We start from the raw sequence: 27,254 nt of genomic DNA, 5'->3' as shown, positions 1-27,254 counted from the left end.
ATCAGAGACTTATTGCACTTGGATCTGTTTGTCCATATATACCACCATCCCGTCTCGACTTGCGCAATGCATGTATGATGAGCGTACAACTTCGTTCATGCATGTGGTTCACGGATTGAATGGCAGATGCGATTGATGTACTACATGTGTCATTGTTTTGATGTAAGAAATGATAGCATTGCGAAGATGGTACTGCAGCCATGTTGTGCCACCCAGGCAAGGCCTTCATTCTTTGCTTATACTTCAATTCATAGATTCGAGCAACAAGAGCATATCCACCAGGTCCAGCATACAGTAGCGGTTGACTCCAGAAGTCCAAAGGTAGCGAATATGAGGGCGATCCGGCCTCCTTGTCTGGAGTTAGCTCGACGGGGTCGCTGCCCTTCTCCTGAGTTAACGCTTGGCATGCAGGCTCCATGAATGAATCTTCACTTACAGGCGAAAAGTGAGGCATCAAGAGTGAATAGTGGTCAAACAAAGCTTTGCAGTATTTGGGCGATACAAATCTGACCGAGGAATCCCTCCCCGAATTATGGAGAGTGTGCCTAGCTGGTGAAGCGAAAGGGAAAACTTATCTTGAAAATCTCCTTAGTCAAGCGGGCATTCTGTCTTCTCAATTCACAATTTCACATTGTGCCATTTAAACATAATCAGTGTTTGTATTTAAAATATCCTTCCACGATTGCAATAGTTCTATGAACGTGTTGATTTGAGTCAACACATCGTCCACAAATATCAAAATGTGCCAAATGTCCACAAAATTTGTAAATCCACATCCTTACTAGTTGAGCAATTATTATCTAGATAGTGGCAATTTGGCATAAATGCTATAACAAACGACAAGTTTTTTGAACGAAAAGTCAACTGAATGACGATCATCTGACTCGGACCACCTTTTGATCATCTGCTACTAAAAGAGGTCCTTTTGGGGTAACATTGTGGCACAATACACTCCAGCGGCGCGGTCTCTGAGGTTACAATCGAATTCCGAAGTCGTGGTCGCGCAACAAGATGGAGGACGTAGACATCTCGTTCTGGCCAATGCTATATCTATGAGCAATTGGCAACCTTGGACCGAAAGGGCTAAGATAAGCGGCTATCGTTCTCGCTGACATCTTGTCGTCGATATTTCTTGTTCAGTAGAGAGCGATTAAGTTGACAACAGGGCATGGCTCGTATTGCGTAGACTGAAAAGTTAGTCCCTAATTTTTCAGTCATCAAAGGAGAAAGAGATCACACCAATCGTCTTTCTAGATCAGAACCGCACTCCTATCAGTCGTCTTTTGCTACCAGCCAAGTCGGGCGATGCTATTTAATGACTTTCTTGCCACCCTTTTTTGCATAGTAGACAGGATGCTGTCGGAAAGATGAAATCGATGCGTCGAAATGACTCGCGCGAGTTTCGGCTCCTTCACCTTTACGATAGAGTACTTTCGTTTATAAATATGGCTGAAGCACTTCCTGCGTATGGTCCCAAATCTTTCCCTGCGCCTTCGCTCGAAGCAAACGCATAACCTTCGCATTCGAAGTACAGTCGCACTTATTATTAACGAGAAATAATCCATTCGCCTGCTTCTCTAGCGAATTTACACCTGGCTTGCCCTTCCATGGTACGCCACGACCACCAAAAGCAGCGCTGGTACTTTGGAACAAATGCCTCTGTCCAGACTCCTCGTCGCTGAACCCAACTAGGCCAATGAGGGGCTCAAGTACAAGCCAGACTACCCAGGACATGATCGAATTCGGATCCGTACCCCTCCATACGTTTCCCGTGTTGACAGCCCCGGGCCAGGAGTGGATGAACGTCACATCGGGATTCTCGTTGGCCAGCTTCTCTAAGGTCATCGTGTTCATGGCTCCATATTGCCCCTGGGCCTTAACGCCGCCGAAATTCCCAGGCTTCTTCAGGTCCAAGTCATCCAATTCGATTGTCGCCCTTTCTAGCCCACCAGCCAAGACACTGACGACCTTGGAGGCTTCCCCTCCGCGTAGGAGGGGCAGGAGATGAAGAACGAACAGCATTCGGGAGTAGTACTCCAGGCTCTGAACGATTTCCAAACCCTCGGCAGTCTCCTTGCGTGTGCCGAATGGTGCGTAGCCCGCGGTAAGAAACAGTAAATCGACACGTGACTCCTTGCTTTTGATGACCTCGCATAGTCTCTTCGTTTCCGCCAAGAGCGAGACCTCACCTTCGGTCCAGACGACTTCCGCCTTAGGGTTGATGGCGTGCAACTCCTGGATGAAAGCGCGCGCGCCTCCTTCAGAGCTCTTGCGCCCGACCAGGTAGATTCTCACGCTCGCACCTGTAGAGACCAGCGCTTTAATCGTAAACTTTCCGATACCTGATGTACCGCCGACGAAGACGGCGACGCGTGGGGTCGTCGCATCGTTGAGGAGCGCGTTAGAGGATTTTATTTCTTTATAAGAAACCATTATGAGCGAGAAATGATGTGAGCCGATGGATCTTTTGACATCTAGTTTGGAACGGTTCTAGGAACGCGATATGCAGAAGGATGATTCCATCAAACATATTCATCTATTTTATTGTGAGAGCTGAACCCACTTTCGCCGGTGGCCGCACGAACCCCGCCCTTCGGGTTTCGGGTTTCGGGTTTAAGGCCTCTTTTTTACGCCGTCCGGCAGCTTGTACTCTAACGGAAGCGGCTGGTCACGATATCGCCTGAGAAATAGTCCTGGCATTAAATTAGGATATTATCGTCAATATAATTTGCACGTGATCCGCGTCACGGGAAAGAAAGACCAGAGGTATAAAGACTGACTCTGTAATTATTATATAGCCACAAAGTTAGATATTTACGAGTTATATTAATCATATTCGATACCTTTACTAACAATATAATTACGTCAAATAACTTTCTGGCCCGCCTGATCCTCTAGTTCACGGTTCCTGAGACCCAACGTATCTCGTCCTTTGTTAAACACTCTTTCGACAGCAACTTCTGACGCTGGAATTACAAGGTAATCTCGAGCTGCGAGGAAACTTAGTTGATGGTCCCCTCACAGAATTGAAAGTCTTTCAGGCACACCAGGCTGCTGACAGCGAATCTCTTTCTCATCTTCCAGTTTCTTAGATCTCCTATTGATAAATTGCTTATGGGGTACCACTGTAACATTAAAGTATCCTCAAAGCCAATCTGTAGCAGATCTCGGTCGCGATTTTTGGAGATACTTGAGGCGGTATCAGCAACTGACGTGTTTGTTAATAACTGAGAAGCTGATTCTTCAGGGAAGACATTTCTTGCGATATCATCGATAGAGCTATCAACTTTTGATTGTGCGGTCAATCGAGTTTGATGATATCCAACATTTTTTCTAAATCTTTCTCCTCCACGCGCGACTATCGTGAATTAAGCTACGCTGAGCCAAATAGCCTTGCGCGCTGCAGAAGTCAACGATCCTTATGATCTATACGTAGGGATGATTTTTGAGTCCACCAAGAGACTATGTCAACGCGTACGCGATACACTATAATTTCGCAGTTAGGAATGCTGTAGACACAAGAATCAGACACTATTGTTACCCTCAAACTCAGTAGAAAGCCTCTCAACACTAGAAATCTCTCAATAGCAGTAACTGCAGGAGACAACGACGACCCCACCCGTGTTAAACAAGCACGAAGCATGCTTTGTGACTGTCCTTGGAGACTCCGCTTCAAGAAACAGCTAAACGACTAGTGGATCCTTACGCAACTTTTTTGATGAACAAGAAAGACATCAGCTTGAAGGCGTCAATCCATTAGCTTATCCGGAGAACAGCCCCATGACTCCAGACGCCAAAAGAACTATGATAGACGTTGTCCAGCACTCTTCTGCGCCTCTTCGCACCATTGCTTCAATAATTAACACCTCTTACGGACTGTCGCTGTTGGGTAGAGGCGTCTATAGTCGGACTTACGATTACACGCAAATCAAAGGAACATCGACCGCCAAATTCATACAGACATTACGGGATCAGGGGTACATATACAATACCAAGTTTAGCTGGCACCGGACAATGCTCGAGGTATTGTTCTTTTCCAACCTGAAGATATCCAAAAGCACGACTACAGGGACAAATGATCATCATTGATAGTACGTACAAGATGACTAAATTCCGATTCCCACTGGTGAATATCGAAACAGTGATAATAACTGGGCACTGCGAGAGTAGCATTGTGCTCTGTCACCAATGAGAAAATGAGTGAGTACATTTGGGTTTAGCAGCAATGAAGTGAGTACAAGTGAGCTATATTATGTGCCGACATTTGTACGGAAGCAATTGTCTTCCCAGTTGAACAACCGAAAGTAATCATCACTGATGCAGATAGTAGGAGTCACTTCAGGAGATGACTGGCCAAGATTCGGACGAGCAGGCAACCAATGAAATACCAGTGGCGGTAGACGATGGAGACGAAGACGGGATTTTTGAGGAAATGCGGGATTGTGTTCGCATGGCTATGTGAGTGCGTCGTCGGAAAAGCATCATGTTTGTTATAGGAGGAGATCGAGAATTGAAAATTGATGTGGCTATGCAGTGGCGGTGAACACTCGCTTCGAGTTTTGATACCGAGGTGTACTTTATACTAGTCCCAAAGGGGAATGGTCGGTTTACTCCCCATGAATCTCCTTTATTATTCATGAATTTTCAACAGATGTTATCGAAAGAGCCACATTTCTCTACGATCAAACACCAACACGAGTCAATTCTAGTTAGTATAGAGCCGTTCAATGCTAATCGTGGTAGGTATTGAGCGCCCAGTCAACCAGCAAGAAGAATGTTGGCGACGGATGCTCGAGTAGCGAGTATAAGAAAGTGACGTCTTACTTTGAGATCCTATATCTGACTGACTTTGTTGTTCAAATCTCAAAACCGGCACGCATCCAAATAGTTCTCGTATTGTGAATTAATTGTATTATCCAATTTACTATAAGTTTGGAATCACTATCGTCGTTGCCTAACAGACGAGTATTAACGTATAGGACTCCTAGCAAACCCTGGTTATAAAACAAGAGAGGAATTGGCGATATCTGTGCTGCTGGTATATCGCTACAACATACGGTCCGGATTGATATTTCTGCTAGAAAACTGCGCCAGATGTTGTCCACTCCAACCGCCAAGCCGCAGAACGACAAACATTCGTACTTGACGGGCGCCGTCTACTAAATAGAACTCAGTCCCATTCGCATCAGAAAAGGTCACATTTCGATTAAGCCAAAACGTAAGAGATTGCGACACGGCATCGGATATGCAACTTTGATCTATCTCCAGTCTGATTTTGCACTGCTAAACGGTAAGTGGCTGATCTACCAGAATAAAAGTACAGCAAGCTAATCCCACTCAGCCGCAGCATAGCCATTGCAAGCATAGAGTGTGGAAGCTTATTACGGGGACAATGGTCTGGTAAACCTTAGTTGTGCTTAACCTCAGCACTGGAAAAAGGAAATTAGGGGTAAGTTTTCCGAAACTATTCGACGATCAACCCCAGAATTATTCCGTACCTAAATATGTCCCACATGTGCCGCGTCATTGCGCCTAGCATTTGACGTACGCATCCAACCTTCATAGTACCGTCTTCTAAAATATATTGCAAAGTCCACAGCGATACACGAACATATTCGCAAAGATCATATACCTCCATTATCAACTAAGCGTTTGCATTCTTAGGCTTCTTGAGCGCTATTTCGACACGGCGATGCACTCGCAAGCAACGGTCTCCTCGTTGTATTCCATCTACGGAAAGCTCTCCAACCAGCCCGCTTCCTACGAAAGGAAAGCACTCTATAGATTCGGTCGTGTCCTTGTAAGTACTCACTTACGTTTTAGGCATGCAGACCCTAAATTACTCATACTGACGGACTACAGGGGGCTGGGACATATGGCATCGTCAAGGCCGCTACAGTTATTGAGACTGGAGAGCAAGTCGCTATCAAAGTTATCCTAAAGAAGAATGTCAAAGGGCACGAATCAATGGTCCAGGATGAATTAGACCTACTTCGGCTCCTCCATCATCCTCATATTGTTGGGTTCAGAGACTGGTTTGAGTCGAAGGTGATTTTTGTTATTCATTGAGCGGTACTCATGGTGCTAATGACGGTGATAGGATAAATACTATATTGTTACTCAATTGTATGTCACATGGAAAGCATGAATATATACCGAAATATCTAACTCTGATGTCAGGGCTACGGGCGGTGAATTGTTCGATAGGATTGTTGAGCGGGGCAAGGTTAGTAACGCCTCATTCCTTGATCCGCTAGTTATCTAACGTTGGGTATGTAGTATACCGAGCAGGATGCCGTTAAAACTGTATCGGAAATTTTGGAGGCGGTCGACTACCTCCACGGCCAAAATATTGTTCACAGAGATCTCAAGCCGGAAAATCTACTTTACCTTCATCCAGAGAAAAATTCGGCGCTCGTACTTGCTGATTTCGGTATTGCCAAGATGTTAGAAACTAGCGACGAGGTACTTACGACAATGGCTGGGTCATTTGGTTACGCTGCACCTGAGATTTTGATGCGTACTGGTCACGGCAAGCCCTGCGATATTTGGAGTTTAGGTATCATCACTTACACATTACTTTGTGGTTACATTCCCTTCAGGAGTGAGACGGTAAACGAATTCCTAATTGAGGTCCGCGAGAACGGTGTTATCTTTCACGAGAAGTACTGGCGAGATATCTCCAAGGATGCGAAGGAATTTATCCTAGCTATGCTATGTATCGATCCCGACAAGCGATATACGTCTACGCAACTTCTCAAGCATCGATGGATCTCTGGAGAGACTGCGACTACCAAGGATTTATTGCCAGCTATCAAGGCAGGGTTCAATGCCAGATCAAAGTTAATTCAAGCTATCGAGTCTATCAGGCTCGCTAATAGAATCAGAGCTCTTGGTTTTGAAGAGGATGATGAAGATATTACATCCGCTGTTTCGACCAACGAATATACAAGCAGCGGTAATGGCAGTTTGGAAGTTCCAAAGACGGATTCTGGCAGACGCAGAAGCTCGTTTGGTAGTAAGGGTAACGCCACCCTCGTGTTTCAGGAAGTTGTCCGAGCCGCGTCGAGAGTTAGTAGCGCCAGCAAGGAAAATGTTAGCAATGAGGAATGACGGTGTGCCGTGGTGTCTGTAAACGCACACGATACATTGTGTTTTTGTCACATTTGAACTAGTTTTGTTTAGTGGTTCACACAGTGGTGACATATCATTCATAACGCGAAATGTGTCTTGACAATGCTGCTGTATTTTGTGTATATTACCTATGCTTGTGGCGAATTAAATGTCTCCCAAAGAAATGGACGGTCTTCGCTTAACAAAATTTTGCAAGTCTTCCGGTACTGCAACGGCCAGTACAAACCTCCTATCAGCATCCGTAACAACTGCGAAATCATGCCCAGTATCAAAAAACTTCTCAAGATCTTCTAGAGGTGTGTCGGGCGTGATCTTCTGAAACGCCTGCTTCTTCGGAAACTTACGCATGAAAGATCGAACCGTAGCGGTGGCTAGACCAGCTTCAATATCACCATCTCTGGGACCTGGTGGGCTTGGTGAGTTGAATGTCTTTTGCAGCTGCTCTGCTGACAAGTAACCAAGAAGAGAACGCGATCGGGATGATATTACCGGAAGGTAAGAATACGATCGCTCAAACGATAGTTCTAGAGCATGCTCGAGAGGGGTCTCCGGTGTGATCGAGAATGCCGGAGGAAGATCGAGATCCTCGACGGTGGACTTTTAATATAGTTAGGCCGTTGTCGGAATCTAATATTAAATCATACTCACTCCGCGAAAATCGTGCATTTTTTTAATGATATGTACAGTTAATGGACGACCCCCTAGAATCAAATCTCACATGTCCATTGATTTCGTGCGGTGTGGAAGCTCGTCGTACCCCACGGAATATGAGATCATTATGCAGGCTGAACTTGTCATTGATCACGTTTGGTCTAAGTGTGGTGACGTAGAGTCATCAGCGTATGACAGTCCCTGCCGGGTCCAGAACAAAAATTGACCACATTAACGCGAGCACCACACATTGCTCGACGCAACGGAATTTATGACTACTGGTGCGGATTTTGCTATCCGGAATATAGCATATAAGGCAAAACGTTAAACGTACGTGACTCCACTGACATCGCCCTAATATTGAAATTTGTTACTAATTTCCATAGCATATTATTCAGCAGTTACAACCGAGCCACATTGTAACTAATCAGCGTTCATAACGTATTTTATATATAGAATGCCAATTAAACAGGTTCATTCCATTCCAGCGCACGTGGACCGGATATGGAATCTCGCACCGCATCCGACGCTTCCTCTTCTCGCGGCGGCGACTTCCGATAAATCAGCGCAGATTTACTCTCTAAATACATACTTCCCAGTCGCGCAATTAGATGGTAATCATAAGCGTAGCATAAGGTCGGTATCGTGGAAGCCAAAGTCAGGCAGTAACTCAGAAGTGGTTCTGGCAACTGCGAGCTTTGATGGGTCAGTTGGCATTTGGATACGAGACAGTGAGCGGTACAAGGAAGTTGGCAGTACTGGCGACAGCGGTAGTATCGGGCTAGAAGAATGGGAATTCGTTGCTTCTTTGGAAGGACACGAAAATGAGGTTAAATGTGTCGATTGGTCCTTCGACGGAACGCACTTAGCTTCCTGCTCCAGAGACAAAAGTGTTTGGATATGGGAGGGTGCGTACGAATTGTGGACCCTACGGCGTTCTATTACTAATTTGTCTAGCTGATGAGGATAATGAGGAATTTGAGTGCTTAGCTGTCCTACAAGACCACACGCAGGACGTGAAGCACGTTGCATGGCATCCGAACGAAGACGTGAGTAGCTTCTACCGGGCTGTGGATAGCCATATATTAACTAAGCCATTAGTTACTTGCATCTGCATCCTACGATGACACTATACGATTATGGCGAGAGGATGATGACGACTGGGTTTGTTCTGGTGAAATAATCGGTCACAGGTCAACGGTATGGTGCATAGATTTTGATAAAACCACAGGCGAAGGTGAAGCACGGCTCGTGTCTTGCTCCGCGGACGAAACTGTTCGAGTGTGGAGTCGGGAGTCGATGACCGGCAATACTGCGCACCGCGATATTCCATCTACTTTTAGATCAGATCCCATATCAGAAAATTGGCAGCAGGAAGCTATTCTGCCGCAGCGGCACAGTGGACCCATATACGCGGTCAGCTGGAGTGGGCAGAGTGGCCGGATAGTTTCTGTAGGCGCAGATGGTCTACTGGTCGTCTATCAGGAAGTAAAGACAGGTGAATGGGTCGTCATTGCAGAAGAAGAAGATGCCCACTCAGTTTTCGAGATCAATACCGCTGTTTGGAGCAGGAAATGGAAATCAACGGCGTCACATGGACAGGAGAGCGACGCGGAGAAAGCTGCACCTAATCCAGGGGAAGAAGAAATTATTATAACTGGCGGAGATGACGGAAATATCAACATTTGGGAAGTAACATTTCAAACGTAGAGATACTGGCACTACTACTAATTTTGGAATATTAAATGACATATACTTTGCATGGATAAAGGGGCTATGGTCTTTGTGCATTGGTAATTTAAAGAATTATCAATTTTTTTCATGACCTGAATGTATTGTACACTATATTTGATAACGAGCTTTTGGTACACAATTTTGATGAGTATACAAGTATACATATCTGTAAAATAGGTCTAATGTAACATATCCTAAAATTACACTAAATGGACTATTTTTTCGATTTCTTCCTAGGAGGCTCTTCCTCTTCCTCTTCCTCGTCTTCTTCCTCATCTGTGGAAAGTTAGTTATCACAAACGTTGGACACTCGAGATTGCAAATATACCTTCGAGATCGATCTCTTCGTCTTCATCATCCTCATCTTCTTCTTCAACCGCCTCAGCTGTAACGTAGATTAGTACTGAACTATGACGTACGATATGGGAATCCACTTACTGAAGAGCTTAACAGCATTTGGATATAGCTCATCAGCAATCAAGATTGCAACTTCATGAGCCTGGGCGAAGACATCCTTTTTACTCTCGTCATCACAATTCTCCCAATTGAAAAAAGTGAAAAAGCTAGGAGGTGAGCCAGCCGGTGTATCGGTGAGATCCTGATCTTTCTTCCACTTAATGTCAACCTTCGAGGATTTGTATTTGATCCGTCCCGCCTCAGTGATATCCTCGCTATCTTCCTCCTCATTGTCGTTCTGTTTGTCGATATATGTGAAGGTCTTCGAGATGTTGTTGTCTTCAAGGAATGGATTCTCCTTAAACCTGAAAGTAAGAGTGAAAGTCCTTGGATCAGTCTCTTCCCTATCCACTTCAATTGAAGAAATATATTCAAATAGCTAATACTACTTAATAAATTGTACTAAACAGGATCTCACTAGCTTTTCATACCTCTGCATCCTGAGGGGTAATATACTGGTCAATATCGTCGCCCATCTGCTCGAGAGCTATGCCCCAGAACTTCTCGATCTTAGCCACAATCGCTTTTCTTCGTTCATAGAGCGGCTTGAGCTTCTCTGTAGAATATCTCACTAATAATTCAACGTTAGAAAGCATATTGCAAACTGTATTCTATCCATAGAACTTGCATATTTCCAGTTCTGCCGTTTCGAAGTCGCGCTCAAGGCTAGACAGCTCTTTGTAAGCCTGTTGCGTACTATATTACACAAACTCGCGTTAGCCATTCACCACGAGCTCGGATTCACCATAATCTCCTCTTAGCAACATTAATGCACTTACGCTAATGATCCGTCAGCCATTATGCTAGATTACTGCCCTGATGTGAGACTTCAATTGAAAGTAAGATGGATCGGCGTGCGGACTTTATCGATCACTGTACAAAATTTAGGACGCGTCGAGCGTGACTTTGACTCGAGTTATGACGCGTTTCCTGCAGGGTTAAAACCCCGTCTTGCTTGTTCTTGGTCCCTCATTTTAGAATTTACGTCATGTACCTCAGGCAGACAATTTTAGCGTGTAAACTTAATAAAGGGACTGATTACTCTTCCTGAAGCCAGGTAATTCGAACGGCTTTCAGCTATTGTCCAGTAAGCCACCGAAATTGAGGACCATTTTCAACAAGTACTATTTGAAAAAAATCTGGTAAAATGGATATAAAACGCGACCATTAGTAAAGTACATTCCTCAGGCAGTACCCTTTAAAGGAACTTCGGAAGCCCTAACCCGTAGTTGCTGATTAACCCAACCGGCTAGCGATAAAGTGAGCAGTGACTGCTAACTCCGTCCCAGCCATGACAAGCGTATCTTCGAACACTTGATATATCTCTCTGACAGGTTATTGTCTGGCGATAGTCAACTGTTGGGGGTAAAAACACTGTAATTGGAAGAACTGCTAGTAAGTACCTGTTTATTGTTATTTGATACCGAGCTAGTTGGTGATAAGGCACGGGTTAATTGATATAGCCACCATAAAGTCAGATATTTTGTGTATCTACTCGGAACAGGAACTGGGATAGGTATTAGTTTATTAGAATGTCTTCAGTAGATCCAGAACCTCTGGCATCGACCTCGCCGTCGCTCGAGCAGGAGATTGCCGAAGCTAGATTAGAAAAGATTAATCTTCCGCAAGCAACGCCACGAGCCATTGCAGTCGGTTTATCTATCGGGTGGGATATGTTTTTCTATACATCTACATATCAGTACTAATTGCGTATAGCTCAATTGTTCTATTCTCAAATTTCCAGTTCGGACTGCAGACAGGATGGATTTCCATGATGAGCTTGCCTTCGGCGCTACTGGCTTTTGCGGCATTTAAAACATTCAATAAGTATCTGACATATCCCTTCACTGATGTCGAAAATGTGAGTCTAGTGAGCGAAGATCGAGCGTAAGGTTTCTTACTAATTGACAATAGGTGTTCGTCCAAAGGTAATAAATCGGTGACTTTGGTTGGCGGGACTGAGCATTATTAACGTTGGTATCATAGTGTCGCAGTCGCAGTGGGAACTGGCCCTTTGGGATTTGGTCTTGTTGGGATTATTCCTGCATTGGAGAAATTTCTCGCCCCAGAGGAAGGAGGTCCTGTTAGTCTCTCTAGTCTACAGATCTTGATTTGGAGTGCTGGTATCGCTTTTTTCGGCGTGTTTTTTGCCATTCCTGTAAGTGGTTATTGTAGTGCTAGATAATATCATACCATCTGACAATTCTACTAGCTTCGAAAACAAGTCATAGTCAAGGAGAAGCTTCGTTTCCCTTCGGGGAGTGCAACTGCGACTATGATCAGTGTCCTTCATGAGAAACCTAACGTGGCGGTCACAGCTACAGAACTGGTTGACCAACAGTCGACTCTTGCGGATGACGATGAGGAGACAGATGTGGTAAAGCAAGATGTAGGCGCTTACAGTCGGAATATCCACAATCTGCTGTTGTCATTCAACATATCGGCGGGATACACTATTGCCGCCTACTTTATCCCTTTTCTGCGTAACCTACCTATTTTTGGTACGAATTTGGCGAAGAACTGGCTATGGACGTTTCAGCCGTCTCCGGCCTACGTTGGTCAAGGAATAATCATGGGACTCCCCACTGTGAGCTCTATGCTTCTAGGCGCTTTCCTTGGATGGGGTATTCTTGCACCAATGGCCACTAAACTGGGTTGGGCACCTGGTCCCATCGATGACTGGAAGACTGGTGGTCAGGGGTGGATTTTGTGGATCAGTTTGGCAATTATGGTAGTTGACAGCGTCATTTCGTTTTCAGTCGTCGTCGGTCGAAGTTTATACCGATCATTTGGCAACAAGCGTGTTCGTTACACAACCGTTCCTGAAAATCAGACCGATGATACGTCTTCAGGACTTAATAGTTCTGAGACTCGGCTAGAGGAGGCGGACGAAAGCCTAGATGAGGACGACATTGTGGATGATGAGGACGACGCATCGCCCGAGCATCTTGTGTCCCAAAAGAACACCATTGTCGGAATAATTAGCACTACGCTGCTTTGCATCGTTGCCATTAAGATCGTGTTCCCAATTGTTCCGCTTTATGCTATTGTGGCTGCCATTTTGATCGCATTTGTGTTGTCTATTCTCGGCGTTCGTGCCTTGGGAGAGACTGATTTGAACCCCGTTAGCGGTATCGGCAAAATCTCTCAACTGTTATTTGCCGTTATTGTACCTCGAAATAATCCTGCGGCTGTTTTGATCAACTTGATTGCAGGTGGCGTTGCGGAAGCTGGAGCGCAACAAGCGGGCGATCTCATGCAAGATCTAAAGACTGGCCACGTTCTTGGTGCCTCGCCAAAAGCTCAGTTCTATGCGCAGGTTATTGGAACGGCTTGGTCGGTTCTTCTTTCTACCGTTGTTTACCGATTGTATAACGCTGTTTACGATATTCCCGGAGCAGTATTTCGAATTCCAACGGCCGTCGTCTGGATTGATTGTTCCCGTCTCGTAACTGGAGCTGGCTTGCCACCAAACGCGCAATACTTTGCATTGCTCTTCGCCATTATCTTTGGAGCATTTTCAATTATCAAGGCGCTGTATGGCAATAGAAAATGGGCGATTTACATCCCTTCCGGTGTCGCAGTTGGTGTCGGGATTTATAACTCACCTTCATTTACCTTGGCGCGATTTGTTGGTGGTCTCGCGGCCTGGTACTTGAGTAGAAAGACAGGTTTCCACGCCGAATCCGTGGCGCTTGTAATCAGCGCTAGTGGTTTAGTTTTGGTATGCTTACTTCAGAAAGGGTAGAAGAGCGAATTGCTAACTGATTACCATATAGGGAGAGGGTCTGTTCAGTGTTGTGACCATGATCATGACGAGTTTGCATATTCCACATTTCTAAGCGAATTGGGCGACTATTCGTGCTGCAATTTTTTGATAAAGGTTAGAAAGGAAACATTATATGTGAATATAAAATGTTGTTGTATTATATTTAAGAGACACGGTTTGTGTTTGGTCGGTTGGATAGGTGGCAGAAGTTTGTAATTCCATTAATTTTGTTTTTCTTGAAACTATATATAAAGTACTTCATGAGCACACTCACATAAGCGCGTGTGCCACGCCAAAATAATAAAAGGCGGAAAATACGCCCTAAAACTTAAGTTTATTATGACTTGGCACACTCGCTTATGAAGTACGTTGTATTATATAACTATATAATATATTACGTGTCATCTCTTGGAGTTAGCGATGTACGGGATTGTTACTTCTCAGTTACAGCAGGTAGTTCCAATGTTGCAGTAGGACGAGTAGAAAGCTTCTGTAGTTGGACATAGCATTGCAATGTATAGAAGACGTCGGTGAACTGTAAATCCGAAGTGGGTCATATTCTCGCAGTGACAATGTTTTGAGAAGTTACGACGCATAATATCCGTATAGTGTGCGCCTAAAATGGGACATCAAATTTCACCGAAAGCCATGTTGATCATCATTACATCTTATGTCCGATCATATCGGAATCCGAGACTCTTATATACCTCCGGTTTGTGTCTCGTCCAATAGTACTCTACTACTTGCCATTGTGGGCTGTACTATACTGGCAGTCCACCCGTGAATTTCAGTGCATCCGAGGGGACGCGATGACAAGTCGTCTCGTACTTACTGTGCACTACTTTGGGCGAGTTTAAAGTCATGACATCCACGGCGTTGAAACTCTAAGGTCTGTAGAAGGTTGTCCATTAATTGGATAGCTACTTTACAAGCTCGTAATTCATACCTCAGCGATTCTGTTCTCTTCTCGCGTCGTCCGATCGCACTTTAGTTTAAGGGTCTACACGTTATGATGTTGCTCGTTCGTCTTAATCCAGTTCAATAACCACGCTAAAGTACAATAGAGAGTCAACCATAAGAGCAGATATGCAATATATTACAAAATTATCGGCGCCCAATCTGATGACATTTCAACGTCAGAATCGAAGTATGCATCCGTTTCATCTTCGTCATTATCGTCGCTAATCTCCTCGTCGTCATCATCGTCATCATCATCATCATCATCATCATCATCATCGTCGTCATCGTCATCTTCATCACCAAACCTCTCTCTGTAGTGCTCCATTCGACTCTCGGTATCAGAGTCCTCTAAATCTTGGCAGCTTTCAGCAGGTTCGATCACAATCAGGCACGAATCTTCATCATCCTTAAATTTCTCTCTCCACAGCTCAATGACCCTAGGGCTCGGCCCCATAGGCGTTCGTACTAAAAGTATATCTTTGCGCCCCAGGTTCTCGAGGTTGTAACCAAACATCAGACGATTCATGTCCCAATCTAGATCATAAAGTCAGTGTCTGTACTCGGGATTATCTGCTATAGATAGTACTCACGATCATGAAGATGAAAACTTGCTAGCTTGGGCATCCTTCTAGTGGCAGCTAAACTTGCAGCTACAAAGAGTGCGTCTAGTTTGCTAGTGCTGCACGAGAAAGGTTGATATTCGTAATCCAGCTCCATATACTTGTGTCCAAAAGGATCGGAGCTATCAAAGCGTACTTCGATATGTGTCAAATTCGTCCATATTGGTGTATCTGCGTTCTCGTTGATCATGTCGTCAACGGAGGCATGAGAGCCACAGCCGTCCGACGCTTCTAAAAATGTGCCTGCAGGCTGCGGCCAGAACAACTCCTCTGAGATTCTTCCTTCAAGCCGGAGACTTTGCAGAGTACTGGATAGTATCCGAATAGCACGAGAAAGCCTATCGCCCTGGCCACCTCTATAGTACTGGCTTTCATATATATCATGATAGCCACCAGCGTAAAACTCTCGGGGTCCAAAATACAGTGTCAAGTGCGTGATATGCTTAGGAAACGCGGACAGAAATTTCAGTACATCTACATACACTTAGTTGCAATAATTCGCCATATCTCGACAAACAGAAAAGTGTTACCTGGATACAATAGCCTATATGCTTCTGCAGATTTCTCAAAAAGGAGAAACTGTAAGATTACATCTGTGCTGTTCTCAAAATAGGACATAGCTTCCTGTATGAAGCTCGGTGTGAGATAGGCACCGTGATTGGTAGTATCTTCCAGCCGCAATTGCACCGGTTTCTTAACTTTCCGCAGGTTTTGAATTCTCATCATGGAGAAAAATCCATGATATATCTTGTCTCTTTTGATCAAAGTTAACTCATTATCTGGATCACGGTATTGATTGACTGTTACGAAGCTAACTCTGACTTTGTCACTAGATTCACTCAGCTCAATAATATCCAGCATTAGATTCCAGCCGCGCTCAAAGTTCTCCCGTAGTTGTCTGTTAGAAGTGTCACATATCGTCTGGATAGCATGAAATGTCCAGTCTATTCTCTTCACATGTTTGGCCAAATGCGATTGCCGCATAAATATCTCTGACATTGCCAGCCGAGAATCAAACCGGCTATTATGGCCAGAGTCGACAGCATTGGTGTCTGTGACATCAATTATGCAACTTCGAAATAAATGAGCTTGCACAATTTCACGATACGTTTTGCAAACTAATGCGAAGTTGAGATCGAAGTTTGAGTCGTATCGACCCCACCTATCGAGAACTTCCTTTAAGCCTGCATATTCAAATATTTTTCGGTGAACCTCAATTGGAAGTGATGTAAAGCCGGCCATATCCAGACTCAGATAACAGGTTCCTGTGTTACTGCGTGTAGCATATGATCAATGGTTGACCACGGTGTCATGTCCCTATTGTACTGCTTCGCTCATCATGATCTGACATGTCTACTTTGTCGTAAATCCACTGTGATCAGATAACGCACATTTCTACTGATGACGCCGCACAGTATTTAAACTGAACTCTCATCGCCAATTTCAATTAGTGTATGACCTCTAACTCTTTGGGCAAGGGTTACTGACAACACGTGTGCATGAATGCCACACTTTGTTTACATTTCACTTGACACGAGTCCAACAGAGAAGTAACAATCTATGTGATTTTCATTGCAATGCCAGCACTGTCAGTTAGTATTCCAGATCAACGCTACGACACTCAATTATTGCAGAGGCATATGTCGCGGCTAGGTCCATCAATTCTGTTGTTAATCGCGTGGACGACCTCTCTATTGATACTGCATCTCGTTGTCTTGAAAATCGCTTGGCGCGTGATAAAATGGACTGTTTACGTATTTTTCACGAGACATCCACTTCCTGTGACTCTAGATATTGTACTTAGCAAGACAATGATTTCAGATACCCATGAGATTGAGCTTCCAAATAAGCGCAGATTGATGTTACAGGTCGCTATGCATATTGCAAGCGTTTGGTATTGCGACCATTGTCTTTCAAAGGCAGAACGTCAAATTGTTCATTCTCTCCGCTACCGCGAAGATGCAGAGGCGAGATGGCGACGCGTCTGGAAACTCGCCGCATTCATGCTAGCCGCCGCTCTTGGAGTGTTTTGCCTAGGTCCCGTCTTACGCTGGGCAACATATGACTTCCTCCTCTGGTCAGCCGTTCCTAAGATTGCAAGGGTCAAACTTTTCTCATTTATTCGGGACCGGAATATGCTGTTTTTCGTTGGCAAATTAAAAGTTGACGGAATATTGTCCTACCTTGAGTCATTCGTAACTCCCAGTACTGCTACTTCGGCTTCTTCATTTTTTGCTCTGATGGCGCTGTTTCTTGGATTTCATACACAAATTCTGAGAATGTTTGTGCATGGGCCATGGTCGAGCTCCCTGGCTGTCGGAATCAGGGTAATGTGGGACGCAATCTATTCGCTATATTGCTGGAGTATGCCGTTTATCATGCGTTTCAGAGCTGAGCATGGAATTAGTGCGTGTGAATTTGGTTGGAAGATCTCCATTCAATCAGGCCATGGTTTGTCTTTATCACTGTCTTTCGTGAGTTCTTCATTGTTTATATTTTATACTAAGATGGCATATAGGACGTGTCTATTCTGTTGATATTCGTCGCAGGAGCTTGAGTACTGACAACCTGACGACTCCGACCTCACCATCAATGAATCTGAAACCGTCAACCAGTATATTCCGGCGTCACAAACTGAGATTATTGAAGGAAAATGTCAGAGGTACTGGATTTCTTTCTAGTCAGAACAGTAATAAGGCGGATTTGGGACCCTTGCTATTACCTGGGTCAGCGGAGTCCAAATTGGACCAGTGGGAAAAAGGCTTAAGCGACTGCCCGGCCACGCGTCAGGGGATAGTTGTGTCAGATGAAATCGGTTCATCTTCGGATATTGTAAGGGAAATTGCTACTTGTCATCATGGCACGATGCTCGCTGAAAATCGTCACATCTACGGGACTAGCCGACACTCTGGGGGCGCACAAAGCTTAATAGCTATTTTTCAGGAACGTACGAGTGCCGCACTTAATGATGCAGAGATCAATGAAGCATCTGTCACCAATGACGTCACGTACCATCGATCTATTAGAAGTCCAATAGACGCTTCTTCATCGGACTCATTTACTCAATACATACAAAGTCGCGTTGCGCTAAATAAACAGTCATCATCATTGCCCATCATCAGATGGCCCGGGCCAACGAAAAGTGCACCACCGTTCAAGTCGCGTTCTATGTCAGTGTCTAAATTCCGCTATGTATCCAATCCAAAGTTCTCGTTACCGGAATCCCCGATAAAGACGAAGAGAAGTATCAGTGCGATATCTGTTAACATTCTGCCACCAAAAGCAGCCACAAGGTTAACAGAGGCGTCGAAAATTGCGTATAGAAGCTCGAGATGATATGGACGGTTTACTGACGATTGGTCCGTTTGAATCGCATAAAGGAGAGAGTGTCACTGAATGACCGTAAGGCGAACAATGTAGTCTGATACATGATTTTATGCCATTCCTAGGAATAACTGAGATATATATGGTTATCATGTACATTTTTAGAATGTATGAATACACATGGATATTGTACAAAGTACCCTTCTAGTGGGATAGACAAGTAGTTTGAATTGGCTTTCTCAGATGATGGCCTCATTTCTTTATTGGCGTCTTGACCAAGACTTCCGACCTGTAGTAGTGTTTGGGATATGAAGATGAACTCGGGCGGTATATGTGAGATGCCGCAACCTTGGCAGAACCGGATTGTCACTTGATATAATAGTTGTGTGAGTCGTCTTCTATCCTCGTGGGAGATGTCGTCAGGGACTGTTTTCCATAGTCGGATTCGTCTATCGCTACCACTGGATCGCCACTGTCAACGATATAAAATTGGGCATACACTCTGCTCCTGAGGACTCGTTTAAAACGGTTGAAGACTCTGGCCTTGCGACAGGAATTCGTCAAGAGCTGCATCCATCTTCCAAGAATGTGAGGTTAGCCTACAATATGGTGATACAGTGCCGGAAAGCACTTTCGGGAGAAAATATTGAGTGAATCATGTCAAGGCTACTGTTACATTTTTTGTGTTCTATTCCCAAGTCTTACCGCTTTGATCCTGGATTTAGCTTGAATATTTGCAAGTGCGTGGAATTGGTAGGTGATATTACCCCAAGGAGATCGTGTTCAAAGTATACTGTTAAGATAATTATATACGCAGTTCATACCTTGAATCGCAACAAGGATTAAATTTCATGTTTCCAACATCAGGATCTACACAATTTCAAATATTCATCAGACTTGCTAGTCGAGGTTTCACACAGCGGCTAGTACTACTCGATTGTCATTCAGCGACATAATCAGCAGTCAGTCTTCGCCAATCTGTCAATCAGCCTAGCCCCCTACGACTTCTCTGTGGAAATATCAAGTCTAATTGATGCAAAATATCGAAACAATAACAGATACCATGTACAGTATATAAACTTTCGCATCCGCCAATGTTGATGCAAATCAACAGCAAATTACAAGCTTTTTATCACCCTCCCATTTATGGTCTATGTCAATGTCTTTTTGTAGCAACGGCTATATATCATTTTTATACCGTTAAGTCAAACCGTTTAACTCAAAAACTCCTTTCCTATAACCTCCGCAAATAACTTCACACCCTCAATCAGCTTGTCCTGCGGCACAGTAGCGAAAGTACCTCTGAAGAACACGCTAACCTCCTCGTCATCAGCCGGCTTCACCGTCTCATCGACAGGATCCTGATCGGCTCTGAACCACGATCCGGGAATGAACAAGATGCCGTGTTCGATCGCCGCCTCGTAGATCCGCTTCTCGAGTTGCAGGGGAGTCAATTGTCCGTGCAAGGGATGCTTGCGGGCGTCCAGCTTAAGCCAGAAGAACATGCCGGCAGTGGGTTCCTTCCACTCAACGACGTCTCTTAGACCCGCTGGCGCATGCGCCGAAGGTTGTACAAAGAACTTGTCGAGTGCGTCCAAACAGACGTTGCGGCGGTGGGTGTATTCCTTGCGCAGTTCGATTAGCCAGTCAAGGTAGCCGTTTTGACCCCACTTGGAAAGAAGAGAGTAGACGATGGCTTGCGAGAACCCGGCAGGAGTCTGAATCGAGACTTCGTTCTGGCGGGTAAGACGCTCAATGAAAGGATCCTGGGCGACAATCCACCCGAGACGAGTGCCTGGAGCCATGACTTTAGAAAAAGAATCGAGGCGGAGGACACGACCGTCGACGTCAAGAGAGAGGTACGAGGTGACTAGCTTCGAGAGGAATTTGTTATACTTCTCGGGTTCCTGCTCGGCAGTCGGTGGGGAGGGGAGCTTGGTCGCCGAAGTTCCCGGATCATAAGTATCCATCTGAAGGAAGTAATATGGCTCGTCCTCAACGATGATGATATCGTGCTTGGAGAGGACGTCGTAGACGGCCTTGCGACGCTCCGGAGAAAGGGTACCTCCAGTCGGATTCTGACCGGTACTATGGATCGAGTCAACACCTTGCAAACAATTAATTGCCATTATTGAAAATATTTTTACTTACGGAATGGTATACAGAAGTTTGGGCTTGGGGCCCTGCCAGTTGGTAAGCTGCTCATCGAGTTTTTCTGCAAGGATACCCTCCAGGTCGACTTTAACGGGAACTGACCGAACGCCCTGAGCATGCGCAGCCTCCATCGCGGATGAGAAAGTGTACTCCTCAGCCAAAATCGTATCGCCTCGGGATGTCAACAGCCTCAGAGCAGCGTCCCAACCCTGTGTGTTACCAACCGTCATGAGACAACCCCAGTTCGAGTAAGGCGGGTGATGAACTGTCTCAGTATGTTCGGAGATCCACTGCAGTAGCGGCTTGCAACCATCAGACTGACCGTACTGCATGGCTGTCGCAAGGGGAATCATACCAGGCTCCTGGTTTCGATTATATCTATCAACTTCGACCTCGACTATAGGAGCATTCGCAGAAAGCTCAGGGTCATTGTAGAGTGTGAATGGAGCCGCAGGAGCAGTCGCCGAGATAGTCTCGAAGGGAAAGTAAGCCGGAAGTGGAAGACCGCCTCCCAAGGAGACGATTCGGGGGTCAATGGCGTACTTGAAGGCGGTCTTCAGAGGTGACGGACGACGAGCTACTGCTTCGGGAGAAAGATGGTGCCACAGGTCCTTCGCCTTGGGCAACGTCTTTGCGTGGCTACCGGTTCCGTTAGTGGCCATTCCAGTACTTAATCTGGGCTATTGTCTGCTGTGCGGGTTAGATATAATGCTGAATGTGGGGAACATGAACTGTCGGCAAGAAAAGTCTCGTCGAAAAAAATCTACGGAAGAGTGTGACGGGCGGCTGTTCTGGCCCCAACTCTAAAAGTCGGAGTTTCGGCCAAGAGTCCTTTGGTTGGTGGGCTTTACCAGATTTCGATGACCAAAGTCATAATATCTCTCGAAAGGAGCAGCAGCGATAAATGATTAGTGTTGCAAGATATTATCGTAACAAATTGTGAGATGCGCCCTAGCTGTACATGGCTCCTTCTCTTGGCCCTATTAAGCCTTTACTGTGCCAATACTGTGTCCTAAATTGACATTGCCCGGTCAAGCCTTACGCCTCCAGAACGTGTTCGTCTGATCAGCAAGTCGCAGTGCAAAGGTCTTAACATCAGAGATTAACGCTTTGTCCAAGATTACGAAAATACGGAAGTACGAATCACTTCGTCTAGTATATTCCACCTCTATATCGGTATAGTAGGCTGGGACCAATTTTTCATATTTATCCATTTCAGCACCTACATCGCCTCAACAATCTGCAAGTCCATTTCTAACTTTGCACCAGCACCGGCGGCAACTGGGACTAATTGACGACCTGCGGTAAAGTGATCTCGAATATGAGAGACTTCTGTCAAGATAATAGCAGGAAAACACTTGGTAGTTCTCCCCCGAAGTTTACGTGACCATTGGTGATTCGTCAAAAGTAATCAGACCGTGGGACTTGACCTCGGCAACGTACTCGACGTCAGCCGGGAAAAGGGTAATACCTTCCCATTTCTCGTTCAGCAGCTCCCAGTGCTACCCACGACCATTACGGAGACTACTATTGAACTAGTGGAGCTGCGGAGATCAAATAGATGTAAAGGAGTGAGCAGTAAGTCGCAGGGGTGACCTGGATTATATGCCACGACTATTGAATCGATACATGTAAGGACCGTCTCGTCGGTAATCCAGGAACCGTCCTCCCCGTTGCCATTGTCAAGGTTAAAGGTCTTCGGATCAAGACACACGCGAACGCGGACTGTGCCCGATGGTCCCATTTCAAAAACACAATCACTTTTTAATGTCACAGCAGGAACGTCGAGCAATGCCAGGAAACAATTGGCCGAGGGGGAATTCCGAAGGGATCGGTGAGGAGGATGGTATCCTCAAGCATCCACTGAATGTTGGGTTGGAAGTGATAACCTTGGAGAGTGCCAGGTCAGTGTGGCATTTATAGAACGTGTGGCTGGTTGTTTGTGGTGCCGTTGATGTTCCAATCACTCTAGCGATGACCGCAGACTGTGGCTGAGCAAGTTTAGAAGTCCAGAGGTAATTGGGAAATTTCGAATGATGGAACGGTCAAAAGAAACTGCCAAGATGAAAGTATGGTATCGCCCAGTTATTTACCTCACGACCTGCGATGAAATAAGAAATCCCACCCGACCATCGAGTCGAACTCAAGGTCGGACCATTTGCAAACAGTCTTCTCAACACTTCCATAAGGGCGACGTGTTCGGCAGCGGTAACTATCCTGCCCTTACGCTTGTCAGCGGGACTGGCCACAATGAGGCGTGATTAGCTAACTTTGTGCACGCGAGCATCACGCCGCGATTAAGCAAAAATGTCGGAAGCTGGCGAAACATGTTAGAAGGGAATGGCGGGTGCATGCATGTCGCATTGAGAATGCCGTGTTTGTGCATTTAATTGGCTCATAAGTAGCCTGCCAAATGCGCAACCCAGTAACTGCGCCCCGCATGCTTGCATTTTGGCATGCCAATGCATTTCCATATGAACATAGTCATGGCATATTAGCGTCTCCACATATAGTTAGATTATTCGCTTTAGACTGGCGGGTTTCCCTTAGGGAAATTATCTGATTCGAATGTGACATACACGATCTTTCGTACTGTAGACTCTGATTGGCGGACATACGGACAAGTCAAATGACGTTCAGTTAATCAAAGTAAATCAATTCGTTAACAACTTAACAGACAGTAAGTGAGCATTGTCATATATTACAAACTATCTAGCATAAGGCCGATAAATTGTGGCATCATAGCATCGACCTAGGTATGACGTCATCAGGAGAACTCTCCCAAACTAATTGAATTAAGCGATAAATTTAGCCACCACCTCATTGAACTCTCCAGCTTTCTGCACGTTCACAATATGGCCCGAATCTTGGATAATTACCAAGTTTGCGTCTGACAGCTTAGCCATAGACTCGTTGACATCGGGAAGGGGTCCATCCATAGCACCAGCAACAAGTAACACATCTTTGCTGTCTCCACTTTGCTTGATTTTTTCAAATGACGGTGTAAGATCAAAATTCTGCAGCGCGCGAATGCACGCAACAAATGCCTCTGGCTTCGCGTCTCTCAGCATTGCCAAAAACTCGTCCCTCCGCGTCGAATGCTCATTAAGGAACTTCTTGCCTGGCTCACCGGGGAACCATCTGTCAAGTGTTAAGGGCGCAATCTTTGCCATACCGTCCGGTCCATCTGTAGCTATCTTGATCCGAGCCTCGAATACATCCTCGGCGCCACGAGGAGCGCTCTTCAGTCCACTTCCAGCAACCACAATTTTCCCTACTCGATCCGAATGTCGAGCTTTGAAAACCACCGCAGTGGTAGCACCCATACTAAGTCCAACAAAGGCATGGATGCGCGCGATTCCAAGATGATCTAATATAGCTGCCGCATCATCCGCTAGTTCTTCGAATGTCAACCCCTTGCTGTAGTAATCGAAGTGCTCCGACAGAGGTGACTCGCCATGGAACCGCTGATCATACAAAATTATCGCATAGCTATCTCTGAAATGTTCCACGAATTCTTTCCATAAAGTTTTGAAGTTCGAGCTGAGGGCATTGGAGAGCATGATGACAGGTAGATCTCTTTGTGGGATATCGTAGAAATGGTAGGCGATCTTGACGGGTGCGTATGGAAGTGTGAAGATGCCAAACCTGCCCTCACTGGTTGGTACTGGAGCCATGTTTCTTAGTTTGGAAGTAGTACTGTAGGTCGAGCTTTTGCGCACGAGATCACAGATGCGCTGTGGAGAGCTCGGAAACGGGGATGATACAGAGAAGGCACGTGATTTGATGTATCTTCGTGACAGCGAGTGAATGTCAAGCTCAAAATAAATCCGCTTATTAAGAGTCAAACCGTCAATGCATGCTCCTTGTATATAAAATATATGATTCCTGATTGTAGTAAATCCTTGAAGAGAATCGCGTAGTCAAACAGTGACGGAACAGCGATGAAGTTTGGTAGGAAATACGAGAAATTCCGATGACGTTTTATAATGAAGGCGTTTGATAAATGACAGAGATTTGGACGTCTGTGACGTCACGGCCAACGTCGATCAGCTAGTAACAGCCTAAGGCATTACCTCTGATGTATTTCTACATTTCAAAATAAGCTAATATCTAAGCGTAATATTTCTACATTTCAAAATAAGCTAATATCTAAGCGTAATATTCCTGAAGCTCCATAAGACGTATAAAGTCGATTGCAAAACTCTAGCAACTTATAGAAATCCTGTGGAATTCCATTTTGCGCAAGGTCACCCAATCCCATATGCCCCATTTAGCTCATGGGGAATACATTATCGGCAGGTCGAACAGGCTGGTACCAATTTCAGTTACGCTGTCAAAACATTGTTGTTCGTCATAAAAGCAAGCCTCTGTGATACACTTCCGTAAAGTAGGATCAAGTGAAGAAACACTAGAGATTATCTTCAACAGGCTAGACGGAGGAACCCATGGGTACATATCGATGAGCACTTATTGGCAGAGCGAGTGCAACATCTTCACCGACATAGTTCATCTCCCTCTACGACGGTGCCTTTGTTGATTCAAACGCAGCCTGGCTTCCCGGAGCTTAACCTCAAGCATCCAATCAAGCAAAGATGTATTTGCACCTCTCGTCATGAACATCTACCAGTCCGGAAGTAAGAATCGGGAAAGCCAGTTATGCTCTGTCGTCTACGTGGATCCAAAATAATGTATTTACCACTTTGTTGTTTCCCCAATTAAGATCATCATGTCAAACGATAGATATCCAACTAGTCCAAGCCTGAAAAGTTCGGCTTTGCAGGAGCTTTTGCGTTCATAGCCAACCGATTCTTCGCATTTCCTCGTTTTCGCTTCTTCGTTTTCTTCCTCTTCTTCTTGTTCTTCTTGTTTTCATCACTGTCGTCTGAGGCATCATCGTCGTTTCCGCTCTTGTCACTGTCAGCATCACTGTCGTGACTATCGGACCCGCCATTCACTTCCTCCGGCTCATCTTCTACACTCCATATGCGAACGGCTTCACCACCAGCACTTATAACACGGCCCCATGAATCCGAAGCAACAGCAGCAACTCCGTCTTCACCACCGTGCTCAAACTCCTTAACCGCTTTCCTTCTGCGAACGTCAACTAAGCGTACAAGTCCATCAGCTCCACCCGCAATGATCCTTTGGTCGGGGTACTCTGCTATACAATCAACGCTCTCATCGCTCAGGATTGCTCGAGCCTGCTGATCTTCCCAATTGTCCTTCATCCAGAATGTAAGCACACCAGTCGCCATACCCATGACTGCCGTGACTGGTGCTCGTTTTTCAGGGACAACGACATTACTGGCACGTCCTTCATTTGGATTGTACTCAAAATTTGGCGGGTAGGAAATGCAAGAGCAAAGAATCTCGTCTTCCTGATCCTCGCTCGTAGATAATTTTCCTTTCCTAATATCAATCCGCGTGACAGTGGTAGATCCAGTGGTGATCAAGTGATATGTGTTTTGATATTGCGCTAGGTGCGATATACTGGTGATGTAGTCCTCGTGGAGATCAGCAAATGTGTACGCTGGCTTCATTGTCCGCTTATCGAAACCGTGTAGAGTAGCTTTCTCTGTGCCTACCAAAATATGAGTCGTTGTAGCTGTAAGTGCAGACGGGATTGAACTGCTTGCATCTTAGCACTCATTGCGACATATATCATTCAAATAAAGACATACTCAACGTCATGTGAGTTTTTGGCAATGACTTTACCCGTCTCTGGCGAAGCCTGCTTGATCACTGAATCTGTACCAACGGAATAAAGATCTAACAGAGTTTGAAATTCAGTTATCCATTATTAATAGATGTCGAAGCACTTACAAGCTCCTCCTTCATCAAACGCGACTCCTCGGCAACTACCTTTATGTCGCCTGGTCCTCCACAGCCGATCAACTTCTGTAAACTCTCCATCTCTCACATTTGCACCTGTCCTATCGTCAACCTCACCACCACTACTAACGTCGCTATCTTTCTCGTTGTCACTGTCATCTTCATCCGCAGCATAGCGATGCATGAATACATGCCCTGTGGACAATCCCGTTGCGACAATGGGCTTCGACGGGTGCACTGCCACACCAAAGATCGTGCTGGGAAACGAGATCGTCGTTTTTGGACGAGACCGACGTCCTTCAGAAACCATTTTAGTTTAAGTCTTAATGTTGACGACTATCAGATCTGAAGACGGCGCACAATGTTATTGTATAGACTATGGGATGCAGCAGCCGCAGAAATTTCCAATTTTCAGGGGTTATCGATGACTTAGAACCAGGGTTTGGGTTGCTCAAAATGGCACCAATTCAGTAATTTGTTGTCTGTGGATAATGGTACCGTCATTAGTGGAGAAACAAACTAACAAGGTGAAAGTAAACAGCTTATCTTAACGGGTCCGCCACGAGAAAGTGCCCTAGATATATGTTTCAGTGGCGACGCATGGTAGTAACAGATTG

General features: G+C 45.3%; 12 protein-coding genes across 12 annotated transcripts; 4 read left to right on the top strand and 8 right to left on the bottom strand.

Annotated features, from left to right (window-relative positions):
- Position 1: 1 nt before the first annotated feature.
- V1508DRAFT_430718 (uncharacterized protein) lies at positions 2-454 on the bottom strand (the record flags this gene model as incomplete). The annotated part of the gene is made up of 1 exon (XM_066941916.1): positions 2-454. One exon carries the CDS (start codon positions 452-454, stop codon positions 2-4), a length of 453 nt encoding a protein of 150 aa, XP_066797902.1.
- Positions 455-1,437: 983 nt separating this feature from the next.
- V1508DRAFT_349696 (uncharacterized protein) lies at positions 1,438-2,433 on the bottom strand (the record flags this gene model as incomplete). The annotated part of the gene is made up of 1 exon (XM_066936766.1): positions 1,438-2,433. The coding sequence occupies one exon, from the start codon at positions 2,431-2,433 to the stop codon at positions 1,438-1,440; it is 996 nt and encodes a 331-aa protein (XP_066797901.1).
- Positions 2,434-5,517: 3,084 nt separating this feature from the next.
- On the top strand, positions 5,518-7,321 carry V1508DRAFT_411512 (kinase-like domain-containing protein). Its single transcript, XM_066939478.1, has 5 exons — positions 5,518-5,800; positions 5,863-6,048; positions 6,101-6,126; positions 6,181-6,226; positions 6,280-7,321. The coding sequence occupies exons 1-5, from the start codon at positions 5,693-5,695 to the stop codon at positions 7,111-7,113; spliced, it is 1,200 nt and encodes a 399-aa protein (XP_066797900.1). The 5' UTR covers positions 5,518-5,692; the 3' UTR covers positions 7,114-7,321.
- Positions 7,044-7,874, bottom strand: V1508DRAFT_411520 (uncharacterized protein). Its single transcript, XM_066939480.1, has 2 exons — positions 7,783-7,874; positions 7,044-7,731 (listed from the first exon to the last, which is right to left on the bottom strand). Exons 1-2 carry the CDS (start codon positions 7,798-7,800, stop codon positions 7,279-7,281), a joined length of 471 nt encoding a protein of 156 aa, XP_066797899.1. The 5' UTR covers positions 7,801-7,874; the 3' UTR covers positions 7,044-7,278.
- Positions 7,875-8,014: 140 nt separating this feature from the next.
- On the top strand, positions 8,015-9,797 carry V1508DRAFT_460015 (WD40-repeat-containing domain protein). Its single transcript, XM_066942760.1, has 4 exons — positions 8,015-8,115; positions 8,172-8,693; positions 8,743-8,834; positions 8,887-9,797. The coding sequence occupies exons 2-4, from the start codon at positions 8,243-8,245 to the stop codon at positions 9,493-9,495; spliced, it is 1,152 nt and encodes a 383-aa protein (XP_066797898.1). The 5' UTR covers positions 8,015-8,115; positions 8,172-8,242; the 3' UTR covers positions 9,496-9,797.
- V1508DRAFT_411514 (uncharacterized protein) lies at positions 9,604-10,865 on the bottom strand. Its single transcript, XM_066939479.1, has 6 exons — positions 10,755-10,865; positions 10,604-10,671; positions 10,407-10,546; positions 9,958-10,354; positions 9,848-9,904; positions 9,604-9,795 (listed from the first exon to the last, which is right to left on the bottom strand). Exons 1-6 carry the CDS (start codon positions 10,772-10,774, stop codon positions 9,734-9,736), a joined length of 744 nt encoding a protein of 247 aa, XP_066797897.1. The 5' UTR covers positions 10,775-10,865; the 3' UTR covers positions 9,604-9,733.
- A 642-nt stretch (positions 10,866-11,507) lies between these two features.
- Positions 11,508-13,817, top strand: V1508DRAFT_349966 (OPT oligopeptide transporter protein-domain-containing protein; the record flags this gene model as incomplete). Its single annotated transcript, XM_066936773.1, has 6 exons — positions 11,508-11,641; positions 11,692-11,836; positions 11,890-11,903; positions 11,962-12,133; positions 12,188-13,699; positions 13,755-13,817. The coding sequence occupies 6 exons, from the start codon at positions 11,508-11,510 to the stop codon at positions 13,815-13,817; spliced, it is 2,040 nt and encodes a 679-aa protein (XP_066797896.1).
- Positions 13,818-14,672: 855 nt separating this feature from the next.
- On the bottom strand, positions 14,673-16,728 carry V1508DRAFT_365929 (uncharacterized protein). Its single transcript, XM_066937346.1, has 3 exons — positions 15,855-16,728; positions 15,295-15,798; positions 14,673-15,238 (listed from the first exon to the last, which is right to left on the bottom strand). Exons 1-3 carry the CDS (start codon positions 16,564-16,566, stop codon positions 14,841-14,843), a joined length of 1,614 nt encoding a protein of 537 aa, XP_066797895.1. The 5' UTR covers positions 16,567-16,728; the 3' UTR covers positions 14,673-14,840.
- A 69-nt stretch (positions 16,729-16,797) lies between these two features.
- V1508DRAFT_411504 (uncharacterized protein) lies at positions 16,798-18,847 on the top strand. The gene is made up of 2 exons (XM_066939477.1): positions 16,798-17,775; positions 17,843-18,847. Exons 1-2 carry the CDS (start codon positions 16,902-16,904, stop codon positions 18,658-18,660), a joined length of 1,692 nt encoding a protein of 563 aa, XP_066797894.1. The 5' UTR covers positions 16,798-16,901; the 3' UTR covers positions 18,661-18,847.
- Positions 18,848-19,457: 610 nt separating this feature from the next.
- On the bottom strand, positions 19,458-21,744 carry V1508DRAFT_365923 (pyridoxal phosphate-dependent transferase). Its single transcript, XM_066937345.1, has 2 exons — positions 20,800-21,744; positions 19,458-20,736 (listed from the first exon to the last, which is right to left on the bottom strand). Exons 1-2 carry the CDS (start codon positions 21,462-21,464, stop codon positions 19,863-19,865), a joined length of 1,539 nt encoding a protein of 512 aa, XP_066797893.1. The 5' UTR covers positions 21,465-21,744; the 3' UTR covers positions 19,458-19,862.
- A 1,648-nt stretch (positions 21,745-23,392) lies between these two features.
- On the bottom strand, positions 23,393-24,846 carry V1508DRAFT_264030 (Alpha/Beta hydrolase protein). The gene has a single exon (XM_066936457.1). The coding sequence runs from the start codon at positions 24,477-24,479 to the stop codon at positions 23,598-23,600; it is 882 nt and encodes a 293-aa protein (XP_066797892.1). The 5' UTR covers positions 24,480-24,846; the 3' UTR covers positions 23,393-23,597.
- Positions 24,847-25,406: 560 nt separating this feature from the next.
- Positions 25,407-27,020, bottom strand: V1508DRAFT_263985 (WD40-repeat-containing domain protein). The gene is made up of 3 exons (XM_066936456.1): positions 26,629-27,020; positions 26,487-26,574; positions 25,407-26,433 (listed from the first exon to the last, which is right to left on the bottom strand). The coding sequence occupies exons 1-3, from the start codon at positions 26,945-26,947 to the stop codon at positions 25,554-25,556; spliced, it is 1,287 nt and encodes a 428-aa protein (XP_066797891.1). The 5' UTR covers positions 26,948-27,020; the 3' UTR covers positions 25,407-25,553.
- Positions 27,021-27,254: the final 234 nt, after the last annotated feature.

Source organism: Lipomyces doorenjongii (genome assembly GCF_038497915.1).
Source record: "Lipomyces doorenjongii strain NRRL Y-27504 unplaced genomic scaffold V1508scaffold_7, whole genome shotgun sequence".
Classification (NCBI taxonomy): domain Eukaryota; kingdom Fungi; phylum Ascomycota; class Lipomycetes; order Lipomycetales; family Lipomycetaceae; genus Lipomyces; species Lipomyces doorenjongii.
Note: the sequence above shows the minus strand (reverse complement) of the source record. Positions and strands in the feature narration are given on the sequence as shown.